Source organism: Convolutriloba macropyga, chromosome 1 (assembly GCF_964194025.1).
Source record: "Convolutriloba macropyga chromosome 1, txConMacr16.3, whole genome shotgun sequence".
In the NCBI taxonomy this organism is placed as follows: domain Eukaryota; kingdom Metazoa; phylum Xenacoelomorpha; order Acoela; family Convolutidae; genus Convolutriloba; species Convolutriloba macropyga.
Window position 1 is genome coordinate 6,198,539 of NC_134468.1, and position 14,029 is coordinate 6,212,567.

Consider the following 14,029-nt stretch of genomic DNA (forward strand, 5'->3'; position numbering starts at 1 on the left):
TGCCAAAAATGTTTACAAGCGAGTTTCCCTGGTTCCCCCTAAACCCTTTATTTAGTTCCCATAATCTTAAATTTTTGATCTGTCGGCAAATTTTTCTAAGATCTCGCCGCAAAAACCTAGTGGGGGGACGAAAAACCGAAAATTTTGAACATTTTTGGCTAAAAATCTGTTTAGGTTTTGTTAAAATCGGATAAATGCACGCTTAAAATTTGCAGCGTCGAACAATAGCGCTTCTAAGTGGCTGAATTTACGTAGTAAAACAAGGTCTAGCTAAAGCGAATTTGTCTAGCGCTGCAGAATATGTCGGGAAACTAGCAAAGTTTGCAAAGAATTAGAACTGGTTTAAATTAGCCTAAGAAAAATTTAGACGAATGGTATAATAATATAGCCCCATAAAATCTTCAAAAAAACTTACTAAAACCTCAAAAATAGGGGGAATTTATTCAGATTTTCATAATTTTCAATTGTCCTACCCCGTTGTTGTCGGGCCGAGAAAATCAGGCTTCCAAAAATGTCCGTCCCCCCCCCCCCCGTTGAAGTTCTAGTCATTTTTTTATACTACTGAGAGTGAGAGAGCGAGCGAGATAGATAGATAGATAGATAGATAGAACAACAGCACGAAACAAGGAGGCTCATTAATGAAAGTGCGTTCGCACATGATGTTCCGACCCGAGCTCATCTACTTTTTTGACTTATTTGTCGACCAAATGAAAAGATAATCATGAAGAGATGTTTGACTTTAAAAAATCGTTACAAACCCAAATTACTAATTGACATACAGAATGCCATGCCTCATTACAGCGCTCACGAGATTTTACATTAAACAGACTACGAAAAAAAACAAGCAACAAAAAAAGCAAAAATAAAAATTTCACAAAAACTCAATAACTAAATTTAAAAGCACCTAGTATCAACGTCAAAAGGCAATCTGATAAAGCCTTAACTACACAAATTTACTTTTTTAAACTACACAGCAGATGGGACTTTTCCTTAACGAGACGGGGTAACAAGTTGACAAAATAAATAATGAGGCGAAATTCAAAAATCAACCAATAATTTTTAAGCCATTAATTTCAAAACCATTAGCTTGAAATAATTATTGATAAATTTCCTAAAAAGTAATTACTGAAAGCAATAGAACCTGTCTTTGGTTAGACTAGGCCATAGAAACGGACTAAAGATGCACAAAAAATTACAAACAATTTGCGAAAACAAATTATTGAAGCCATTAAAATCATAAGGTATTATCTGATTATTGTTTTTTATTTCAATTGTTATTTATACTAATTCAACTAAAATTATACTGAACGATAAATTAAGTTCACTTGGGCCTCATTTGAAAATCATTGAGATCTGTTATTACGCAAATGTGCTAAAAGAAGAGAAAAAGAAATACAAATATTGACCACTCACAAAACTTTCATGAAAACCCATATTGTCCAATAAAAGATCAGTAACGACATAAAATAAAAAAGTTTTGAAGTACAAGGAATTGGATACTGCATTGAGTAACACCATTCATTCAATTCTCAATTAGAAGCTTATTAGACCTCAGCATTTTACGACTGCATAAAGAACAAAAAACGGGCAAAACCAGCATATCAAAAAAAGAGAAAAGTGTCGAAGTCATTAAAAAGAACTCTTCGTAAAAACTTTCCTACTTTAAACTAAATTTTTAACAGCTATGGAATTCGTCTTTATTAACAAAATGACTTCAAAAAATCAACAAATATGAACAAATATATTAAAACCTCGAGATTTTTGAGAAAACCCGTAGTATCAACGCCATTAAAATCAATAGCTTTCAAAAGAAGTCAATAAATACGCAAAACTATGCCTCGATGGGAGAAAAATCAAGTTTGCCACTCAAAAGTCATCGATAGGACATAACAATAAGTCTTATGACTATGAAAACAACAACATTTATAGGCAAAAGCAAAAAAATTCAAAACAGTGCGAAAGAAAATGTCGATGCCATTTAAACCAAAAGATATTCTCGAAAACATTTATCAATGATCCATTGAACGTGTTCTCTAAGCCGATGAGAACTATCATTGTTCCACATTCGAAAGATTTCAGAAGGAACCAAAATTATGAAAAAATATCCAAAATTTAAAAAAATATATGAAGACTCGTGGCGTCGAAGTAAAAAAAAACCAATAGTTGGTAAATAAAACCGCTAACCAAATAAATTTTGGTTGTAGCAGAAAGAAAGGGGGTCCTGTCATTGCAGAGACTGACTTAAAGTGTATAAAAAATAAGTTTAAGATCGGTTAATGTTCAAAAACAACTTTGAAGAATTATTTTTTAACATCTTAACAGCCATTAACTGACTCCGCTCCTCAAATCACTAGGTAGGTTCACTTAAGGCTCATCAGGAAGCCTATTGTGCTTTAAGACAACGAAACATAATTTTGATTTAACGTTTTTATTGAAATACTTTAAACCACGATAACTCTTCGAGAAAAAACGAAATTCAAAAAACATCTTTAATTTCGAATTCCACGCTGGATGACCTTTTTAATGATACCACTCACATTTCTCTACGATGGATATCTCGATCGGCCAAAATTGACAGAACAAAAAAAATTGAGTATATAGTTCCGCCCACAAGTGGGGTTGGCCCAATCAAGTGGGGGAAACAAAAACTAAAAACAGTTAACTGTTGCCAATAAAACGAAGGCAACTTGGAAATCGTTGCCTTATAAGCCATAAATAAGGCAATCGACTTTGATCGTCACTTTTGATGTACTGATTTAATTAGGTCCACTAACTATGCAATTTTACTTGATTCAAAACCCAACTCTTCTGGCTGTATCTTAGATACAAATAAAAATAAAGAGTATTGCAACCTATCAAATATAACAGATACTCAAACATGCAAACACATGGGCCGATTCATTTTTAACCCTTCTTCTTCAATGCTTTGATGAGGCCTTCCATACAAATTTTGGGAAGCTATTGCCGGAAAAAAAATGAGCTAAAACCTGAGCAGAAGATATCGTCAAAGAGGCTTGGTAGTAACATCAGCAGCTATGTTGGGAAACGTTCACTGTTGATTGTGGAACACTAAAATCTCATTACTTCATTATGAAGATTTCTGGAGGTCTTGACAGTCAAACATTGCTTAACTTTTCAGTCTCTCGGCTCGTTATTGTCTATAACAGCAATATTGCGAAAACGTCAATCAGCAACCGTTATAAAATATTCACCAAGAACTTCAGCTATATCGGTATTTGAGGCGAATCACAGTTATTGTCCAACATAATACGAAGAATCGCATTCACTTTTATACTCCTGAGTACAAAATAGTTTGTCAACTGTGGAGGTACACGCCCCGTACACGAAGTATACTATGTCACGTTAAGTAGATTCAGAAAAACTAGTCTGCACGGAATAGGACAATTACTGATTTTTTGTCGATTTGAGTAAAACGTCTTCCTGTTACATTTCTAGTTGAGAATGCACTGTATATAGCGGGTTTGAAATAGAAGAAAAAAGCTGCTCTTCTATATATAAAACAGAACTCGATATGAATAATTGACAAATTGGCAAAACTGAAAACTAAAAAGATTAGCTTATATTGACAATTTGAGTTGGCTAAGGCGACCAATAATAAATTAAAAATCGGTTTATTTAGTCGATCTGACTCAGTCAACAATACAATACAATTGTTTATCAGCAGCATCTGTTGAATCAATTTGTAGTCTGTCATAGATCACGTTGAGATTGCAAATCCGGAAGGTTTTTCAGGCCTTTTTGCTTTAAGTCGAATCGGCGATAAAGCAGATTTTCCCCCTTCAAACGCTAGTAATACATCATTTTGGCTTTACAAAGGTATTAGTTCCTTTTAACCTAAAAGCATTCAACATGAGAAGACGTATACCGGATTCATTATTAAGAAGAACTTCAAGTGGTTGATAGACGGCACTAGGAACACGCTTTTTAGGGCCCCGTTATATCGATCTTCTACCAAATGTTGCAGCTACGCTCCTTTTGTGAAATAACATTTTTTAAATGCCATAACACTAAATAGTACATCTGGACAGACCAGTTAGTTTAGGAAAACAATTGCTTCATGAGAAAACAAATAATTAAAGTCGAGATCTGTCCCTAAAGAACAAAATATTGCAATCCATAATACTTTGTAAAAAAAAACTGGGTTCTTTATACAAACTAAAAAATGACGGTGAGCAAAAAATGATGGCATAATTTAAAAAAAAAACGAGACAAAATAACCGTTAAACCGTTTTGTGCAAGTAGAAAAATAAGCAGCTTGAACTTTCAATTGTTTCTCAGAACTAGGACTTATATTACACCAGAAACTAAGAAAAAACAACAAATTAACAAAAACAAATTCTGATATCAAACACGAAACAAACATAATAAAAGGCTGTTCGCGGCTTTGAAACTGCTTTGGTTATTAAATTACGTTTTAAACAATGAAGTCGTTTAACACAATTTTTAATCGGTGAATTATTACAACAAGTTAAATAAATGTTGCTGAGAGTAACCAGTGAAATTGGTTATTATTTGTTACCAACCAAATTTTGATGGAAAAATTGAATTTACGTCTCAAAAAATGTTTAACCGGAAAGAGGTGTATAGTTAACAAAAAATTAAAACAATATTCATGAAAAAGGCAACTTTACGGAACTTGTATGGCGGCAAACATAAAAAACATATTCAGAAATTGTTGCTATTCCGGCCGATATTTTCCCTCAAACTTAGAATATAGTGATGTGATTGATCATTTAACTACGACGATCAATAGGCTACTGTGAAATGCAGTATTCACTGTCACAAAACAGGCCAATCAATACTAGAAAACTATATGAAACAAATTTCAAATAATAACAAAAGTTTAACAAATTCAGATAATCAGAAAACATCAGTTACTGACTTGATCAAGAATTAACAAAAAGTTATTATCAATATTATTTGTGATTTGCTAATGGCCTGCGCCGTTTGGCCCTACCATTGTTACCAACTCCTATGTTATCATTCAGGCAATCTTTAATTTCATCAGGTTGCTTCGCTGTTGTTGACACAGTGTCTTTCACATACTGAATATCCCGTCTCGCATCTTTTCTATTAGGTTCAGCTTCAACGGGTGTGGGCGGAAAATCCAGGGACCAAAAATGTTTGGGTGTTTTTGGTGGAGTATAATGAACTCTGTGTCGTGAACAACCGTCAATTCGTTTTGCAATTTCATCTTCACCCAAACCCGCAGATCGATAATACTCTTCGCAGTCTTTGCACGATTTTCCCGTCATTTGCTGTCGCGCAGCTTGATCTCGGACGACCTTATTAAACTTGAACTTCGGCTTTTCGACATCCTCGGATGGTATGACGTCATAACTGTCCTGGAGAACAACAACACTTTGGTCCAGTACCTCACGAGCCGATTTTGCTTTATTTTCTTGCTTTTCAACAAATTTGGACTCCACTTTTTTGCCTTTTGAAGCAGTTTTCTTCGGGACCAGTTTCAACTTGCTCTGCCCATCGGGGTAAAAACTTTTGGTGTATGTTATCTTAGCAGCACGAGGTCGTATACCATGCACTTTATTGGACTGCTTGGGTTTAGATTTCTCCCCGCTGGTCTTTAAAACTTCACATGGCTGGCTAAACAATGTTTGCTCTTCTACAATGATAGGAGAATTATCTGGGCTTCTATTTGCGTTTTTTATTGCTACAATTTCTTTAGAATTTGCTTCAACGGGCGAAACTTGAAGCGACACACTTTCGCCAATTTTTGTACGATCAATAATTTGAGTTGAGCAGACTTTTTTACCTGAATTTAGAATACTCGAATTTACAACCTCTGGTCCAAAAAACATACTGTCCAATTCAGTTTCATTGCCATGGTGACAAAAATCAGGAACATCAAGCGGATCCATTGCAAACGTGTCTGGTATAATATTAGTTTTCTCAGTCGCTGACGTCAGAACCAGCCTTCGCTTGCTTCGAGGTGACGGCGTATCAGAAACTATAACTTGCGCCTTACTCGCTGAAAGCGTTTTTCTAGAGGAGTTACAGAGAAGTTCTTTTGTGCTTTTATCATGAGACAGGGATTCCTGTTGAGATTGAAACGTTTGAAGTGAATTCAAAGCAGGCGATTTGTTTGAAACATTCGGAGCTCCACGTGATCGACTTATAATCGGACTTGGAACACCATCACCCTCGTCTGAACTCGTTTCATCATCTATTTTATCATCATTATGTTTTACTTGAGAAATTTTAATTTTTTCTATGGTATCAATTTTATTCGATTTGAAATTATTGTCATTCTTTATGGAATCAATTTCATTCTCTTTAAAATTATTGTCATCATCTTCAACTTTTTGATACTTTGAATTAAGTGCAGAGGCTCTGAGTTCATCGCTAGAGCGTTTTTGCGATCGTTTGAACTCAAATTTTCTCTCAACAGGGGTTTCAGTTTTTGTTCCTTGAATATCTCCTGAACAGGGTTTATTAGCACTTTCTGTCACGTTTACGGAACTCTCTATAACATTCAAGGAGCCAGTGAGAACAGTTTCATTCTCGACAGACTTGCCTAGTTTATTCAAGCTTTTAGTCGAGTCCAATATTGATTTGCTTATTCGTCCAGCACCTGATTTGAAATCCGTTTTTGTAGCGCTGCTTCCTATAGGCGTCGAATGATTTTCCTTTCTCACGTGAAAACTCAATTTTGATTTGTCAAAACTAGATCTTCTTTTATCGTTTAAACCTAAGTCTTCTTCAGTATGGCAAGTTTCGGGTATTGAAATCTGATTTTTGTCATCTTGTGGGCTTGTTTGACCAATCACAGTGCGAGATTTCTCAGGGCCATGACTTAAAAATTTCAAGTCTTTGAACAAAATTTTCTTTCCGTTCAAAGCTAAGCTGCTCAACTTTTTAGGAGTTCGTTTGGCGGGTGACTTTTCAGCAATCGAACATTCAGTAATTGACGTTTCGATTCGCTTAGTGTCACTAGTTTGAAGTTCTTTAACAGAATTCGAACTTGACTTACATTGACATTCTGAACGTCTGCGGGTCGTCTCTTTCGTCAGCCGTTCGAGTTCGTTTTTACATTTGACATATTTAATACTGAGTGAATCTTTATCTGATTGTGTTTTCTCCAACCTTTCAGCCAATTGCGATATTTGCTTTTCGTACTGTGACTTCAAATTCGTAATTGACTCACCCAACCCTCTGAGATACAGGGAGATTTGAACGTGAACATCTGTTGGATCGTGATTACTCTCGGCTGCCATAATTACAATTTCACAAATAGTTAACCATAGGTGAAAACCTGAAAGACACTTTCTCCCTTAGTAATAACAAATTTTATTAAAATGCAACCCTAAAAAATGATGTAATTAACAACCATTAAACCAATTTTCTTAAAATCTTGTAAAAAGCCAAAAACAATACATTGAAATGAGTACTTTGGTATGAGTACTTCAGCCTCATTAGTGTTGGGGGAGTACTTTGGTATGAAACGCTGATATATTTTACTGGTTCATAACTGTTTCAATATAGTGAACCACTTTTAGCTCCAACAAATTTGGATTGGAATGTGATCCTCCTGGAAAAAATACAAGTTTGAAAAAGTCTCGTTTTCTAAAATCTTTGGAGAAAATGGAATTAATTGAGTTAGCGAGTAAGGCAGCGACTCGTGAGAAAATTAGTGTCCACCTCCCCGAGTACGTTATGCACTCCACAGTTACAGAACACATGCTATTGCATAGTAAATCATCACGTAAAAATCGTCAGACGAGTCATAGTAAAAAAATGAATGAACAAGTCGAACCACCGGCCAACCCAGCGAAATAATGATCGAGGAAAAAAGCGAAAAGATCAAACAAAAAATTTGCACTAAAAAGATACGCATGTCTGCAATAATTTCATTAAACTCGGGTCCCGAACAAATATAATCTTCTGATAAAAATGTCCAATTGATGTTACTTTATTTAAAAATATAGCTGAACCACTCTGTTTAATTTTAAAACAAATTTCAGAAAACTGATCAAATGTTCTAGAAATAAATATTGAAACAAAAATTCAATCGGATAAACTGACTGAGTAGAATTGGCAGTGAAGCAGCTTGAACGAACAATTCTAGACAGTTGCAAAAAATTTAAGAAAAATGTGCTGCAGACATCATGAAAGCGTTTTAAAAAAAAATAGAAAAAAAAGTTACGGACATTCATTTTTTCACTCTTCGATTATGATGGAAACACAGTCTTGGAGTAACAAAATATCTTCCTCCGAAAACAATTGTTGCGAGGCAAAGATTTCAGAAGGGGGCAGAGGCTAGAAAAAACTTTCATGGTGCAAAAATTTCTGACTGTGGAGGGGTAGGAGTCCTTGAACTCTGGGATGAGTCTGGGATATGAAACTCTACACTACACGATATATGTGTGACATCGCTTACAATCGGTTTTATTTTAGCAACAGGAGTAAAAACAGAATTAAAAAGAGTCAAGCATGAAAAAAGTTTCCCAAAAAGTGAAATCGAAAGCCAAGTGAAAATCTTGCATCAAATTTGACATCAAAAGTGCTTCGAATTTGTTCCAGAAAAATTTAATAAAACTACAATGAGCTACCTGAGTCACAACTTGAAATTGCGTCATTGCACCAAAAAGACTTTAATTTCTTAATTGCAAAAAAAAGATTAGATTCAATCTGTTAAATATTGGAAAAATATGGCAGACTGTAATAAAATAGTTGCAATGACTTCAAAGACCTGTAGTCTCAAAATTCTGAAATCTTAAATTAACTTGACATGAGTACTGAAAAATTGCCTTCCAGTAACTTCGAATTAGAGAACATTTAAATCATCCTATCCTAGGAGGCAAAAAATCAATGAAAGAGGGCGAAAGCAGAACAAAAAACAACAGGACAAGTCCTCAACTACAATCCGAAGGATTGAACTACTAAAAACCAGGCTGTCAGCCTCTGTAGAGGAACAACTTTCAATAATAATCATAATGAAAAAAAAACAAACACAAACAGAAAAATTATTAATTCACTTATTTTTTGAAAAGTTTTCTCTGAGAAAAAAATTGCTGATTCATTCATTAAAACGATTAAGAAGATATTACACATCGTTTACGCAACACAAACATAGACGGTCAAACCCTACTCTTGTAGGAAACAAATTAAAGACAACGGAGACATTCGATTTGCACCAACCTCTTGCGCCAAACAAGTAGTTAGAAATAAGAAAACTGTTGAAAACTGTTGAAATACGTAACTTCCAATCTTCAGACCATTAAAAACTCCTAATTAGAAAGCGACCGAAAAAATTACAGGTACTAAAAAATGGATGATGACAAAAAAATAAATGAAGGCAGCGAGACAAGCTCTCTGAAATCTGAATATCATTTTGAATGAACACTTCAAAAAAATGAGCTGCAAACTGGAAACATGAAAAATATTCAATTGAACGAATTTAAATATATTCATTGATTTATATTCATAGAGTTGAAAATTAACTAAAAATATTCAGTAAATATAATTAAGCCTCAGTGGAGAACCAATAAATTGTCATTGACGAGGCTATGTGAGGGGACAACAAAAAAATCTACAAATCTGTAAAACTCACTGGTACATTGAATTAGCGAACAGCTTCAATTATTCCACATTCGAGGACCATTGCAAACTGACATTAATTAAGCTAAGAAACAAGATAAAAAATTGAATAAGACTTAAAAAATCATTTTTTTCCGAAAGTAAGTTCAGACATAGTTAGAATATTTACATATTAATTGAGATTATCAAACAACGTATTTTACGCCTCTTTCAAGAGCCAATGCGAAAAGCCATTCACGAGACTGAGAAACGCGACAACAGAATAAGAACTGCAAAGCTAGAGACACTGTTTCTCTATTAGAAAACAAGGTCTAGGACATATAAACAGTTAACTGCTCTTCGATGAATTAAAAAAAAACCTCTCAACATTATTAAAACACTTGAACGAACCGTTGAAATCTTTAGGGAAAAAATCAATAGAAAAAATTGCAAACAGCAGTCAATATGCCGCAAGAGAAAAAATTTTATGGAAAATCTTTTCTAATTTCTCAATTCACTTTAAAAGGAGTTCGACAAAATATTACGTCTTTCAAACCTCGTTTTTGCACTCCCTTTACCAATCTTAGATCACAACTCTGATCTGACTTCTCAGAGACAACAAAGGGTCGAAAAAAGTGATAAATGATCTTAAAGTATGACTTTGACCGCCGATAATTATAAAATTCATAGAAGAATTCTACTAAATCAAACACTCTGATTCTGTCCAATCAATGCGCTGTTGCACAAAATACACAGCGAAAAAAGAATAAATACGAAATCTGATCACCTTTCGTTTTTTACAAAACTTTTTAGAGTGGTTTCTAAGCTGTGAAAATTGAACATCCCCCAAAAAACTTCTAACTTCTGATTTGATGTTTTTTCATTAAACAACTACAAACGTGTTCGAATAAACAATAAATAATAAAGCAAAAAAATGTGTTTCAGAACACTTAAGTACTAGATTTCATTGAAAAAAATTCATTGGCATGCCAAACATACTAGTCAAAAGTCTCCTGTTTAGTGAAACAACTCCAGACAATTTCACAAAAACAATGAGCAAAAACTTTTGAAACAGCTGCCACATTGCCCAAAAAAGCCACAACAGCTTCGTAGATCTGCTGTCTGAAAAAGATAGTAAAATAAACAGACCAAAAGTGAGACGGTATATTTTGATTAAGAATCTGCATAACATTGTTTATTCTCATACGAATGAACAAAAAATCTCCCTCCAATCAGAACAAAAAAAAGACGTCACAAACACAATTCAGTTGAACTTGCATGATCAAACAACAAAAAGCAGAATTGAAACGATTGTGACTAGCACTCACTTGACCTTATGTCATTGAATTAAAGCAAAGAGAAGTCAGTTTCAGATTGAGGAAGACATTTTTGAAAGTGAGGTAAGTCACGTGTGATCGAAAATTAAATCACGTGAATGGACAAAAATTAGCTCACCTAAGAGTGGAAAATGACGTCACGCTTGCAATTCACTTAAAATTGCAAGAGCAGACAACAAAAACAGATTGGAAGCGATTGTGACGTCATATGGCTTTAACAAAAAACTGGACGACGAAATAAAAAACAAGAAGGCCAATAATAATTAAAAATACGAAATATTAAAAATAATAATTAAAAATACGCGGCAATTAAAAATACGAAACCAGAAAAAACAGGGAGAACAGATAAAAACTACCAAAATCAATCCCAAATTGGAATTTATTCTATCATTTTTCTGTAACAAAAACATAGCTTACAGATTGCCAGAAAATAGCCGCGGAAGCTTTGTAGATCTACAGTCTCGAATAGATAAAAAAAAGGACCAAAAAGAAATTTCTTCTGTTCATTAAAGACAGAGATGTTATATTTTTGATTGAGAAAGTTCAACAAATTGCTGCTTCTATCAGCCGCTCTCAAACAAACTTCAATTAGTGTGACACGCACTCAATTGACTATCTCCTCGAACTAAAGTGAAGAGAAGCCAGTTTCAGAGTGTGGAAGTCAATTTTGTGAGGAGGTCAAGTGAGGCAAGGCACGAGTGACCGAAAACTTAATCAGGCAAATGGACAAAAAATTCGCTCTATTGAGAGAAGAAAATGGCGTCACACAAGCAATTCATTTAAAATTGCATGAACGAATGAACAAAAAACCTTGAAGAGATTGTGATATAAAATGGTCGTAACAGAAATGTTGACGATGAAATAAAAAAACGATAGAAGGCCGACAATAGCCCGTTATCGCTTTGCAGCTATTAAACAGCAAAAAATTGATTCCATTCAAAATAAAAGGACAACTTAACTACCAGAAAAACTACCTGCAGACACGAAACCCGATAATTTCCAGAAAAATAAAAAAACAGAAAAACAAAAGGCATGAAAAATGGCAAAATGCCAACAAATAGGCCACAATTTTAAATAAGCACTCAAAAGGAAAAGAAATCTTCCCGAGCGTACAATCATTTGCCTAAATGTTTAAGAAAACTCATTTGGGATAAGAAGTGAAAATGAAAAACTGCTTTCAAAATAAGCAAAAAAATTCTCGTCCAGCTAAAACTTTGTGATCTCTTCTTGGTCTCTCTCAAAACATCAAAACATTGTAGGAACAAATACCACCCTAAAATTTTTCATTGCACTTCAGTTTTGTTCAGCAGATTGGTCCAAACAATTGAGGATTTTCAATTGGAGCATTTGACTTAACATCCTGTGAAAAGAAAAGACGGCGATTAAAAAAAAGCAGACAGACGACTTCCGGAAACGAATTGAAGTGGAAAACTGACCAACATCACGTGCATGATGAAGCTCCTAAAATGAAACATTTTGAACGAGTAAAGGAGAAAAATTGACATAAGAAAAAAATCCAACAACAAAAACTGAGAAAGCATCTGATAAAAATTTTTTAAAGGTACGGAATCCAAACCAACTATGACCATGAACTTAAATATATATTTACTTTTCATTAATCAAACGTTCACTAGTTTACTTCTCAACAATCAATCTTTATAATTTCTTCTGTGGAATCATTCACCCATTATAATATCGGCCAGAGATACATAGAATAAATAAAAAAGCACAGAAAATAAAAAAAATAGATAGTTGCATCATTTTTTTTTTCAGTGAAGCATACCCAATTTTCTTCGGCGATTTTTGTTCAACTTCCTTTAACAAAAACAACTCTATTAAATCTATTAATAATATTAAATGGAAGGACGACCATAACTAATAGAACAACCAATGTCAACCACCGAACTCCACAAATAGGATAAAAAAATTTGTAGAAGAACACTTTGAATTTACGGTTTAAAAAACAGCAAAAAAGCCGAAATTTAGCTTCAGATAGTCAACGACGGTTCCAAACTCACTATTATGATAATTGAGGCAAACATCTTTTAAGCAAACACAATTAAATTGAAAAAAACTCCAATAGGCTAAAATTTTTTTATGACAAAGAATTTTACACTAGATTTAAATAAAAGACTACAAAACGAAATTCACTGAAGAAAACTATAAGCCGATCTAAGTTTCAAAAGGACACCACACTGAGCTGAACAACACTAATTTTAAAACATCTTACATATGTACGACTCTAGATCTAGCTAAAATCTCTTCTTAATTGATAAAAAAACTACCAGCGACATTAACTTAGTCAAATCAATAAGTTTCTGAAATGTGATCGTGCATATTAGTCTTGCAAAGTCCACCAAAGAGAACCACCATTGGAAGCTGAAAAGCCACGAATTTGAAATCCGATCGCCAATAGACGGTCAATGACAACTTTTGGATTAAGACGCGACTGGTAGCAGTTTCCAATTTTAAGTAACTCTGCTTGTAGGTATTGCATCAGATCAGGGTCATCCACCTGATTAGTGCCACAAGTAGTATTGCAATCATTTCTATATATTTCACGTGTATTGCTCACAATGACTATCACTGTAGACTGCTTTCGTTTTGAAAACCACCTCTGCGCGAAGTCATCAGCTGACTTGTGCTTGATTTCAACATTGGTGTTAGTCGACATTTTCAACCAAAATGATACTCTGAAAACTCAATAACAACGCTCGAAAATGAGAACGAAATAACGACAAAGTCTAACCAACTTGGAACCTAAATTCGGCAATTGGGTGATCCATAACTCTTCAAAAAAGAATTGAGCGCCTTCAAAACTGACAAACTACGTCGTACACACAATGTATTCGGGGGAATCAATATAATAATGTGCAATTAAAAAATTGCTTAAATCTTTAAACATTTATTAAGACTGTCCTTTTCTCCAGATTACATCGTTAAATTTTCTACGTATTCTGGAATGGTAAACATATCTTGATGAACCCAGATAGGGTCGCACTGCACTCAGCCACCACAATGCACTAAAAATTTTCCGCCACCTCAGTGCACTAGAAATTGGATATTTCGATAAATGTTAAGAAGCTTTCGGAAATTCTAACTGAGAGAACCGCTAACTATTTTTCATAACAAAT

General features: G+C 34.2%; 2 protein-coding genes across 2 annotated transcripts in view; both read right to left on the reverse strand.

Moving 5' to 3' along the window:
- Window positions 1-14,029, reverse strand: part of LOC142334567 (N-acetyl-D-glucosamine kinase-like) — a 144,666-nt gene that overhangs the window by 31,400 nt on the left and 99,237 nt on the right. The window lies entirely within an intron of this gene.
- LOC142345016 (uncharacterized) lies at window positions 4,817-7,290 on the reverse strand. The gene has a single exon (XM_075397103.1). It carries the CDS (start codon window positions 7,254-7,256, stop codon window positions 4,938-4,940), a length of 2,319 nt encoding a protein of 772 aa, XP_075253218.1. The 5' UTR covers window positions 7,257-7,290; the 3' UTR covers window positions 4,817-4,937.

Coding starts and splice junctions, on each gene's coding strand:
- LOC142345016 (XM_075397103.1), bottom strand. CDS start 7,256: ATGGCAGCCGAGAGTAATCACGATCCAACAGATGTTCACGTTCAAATC.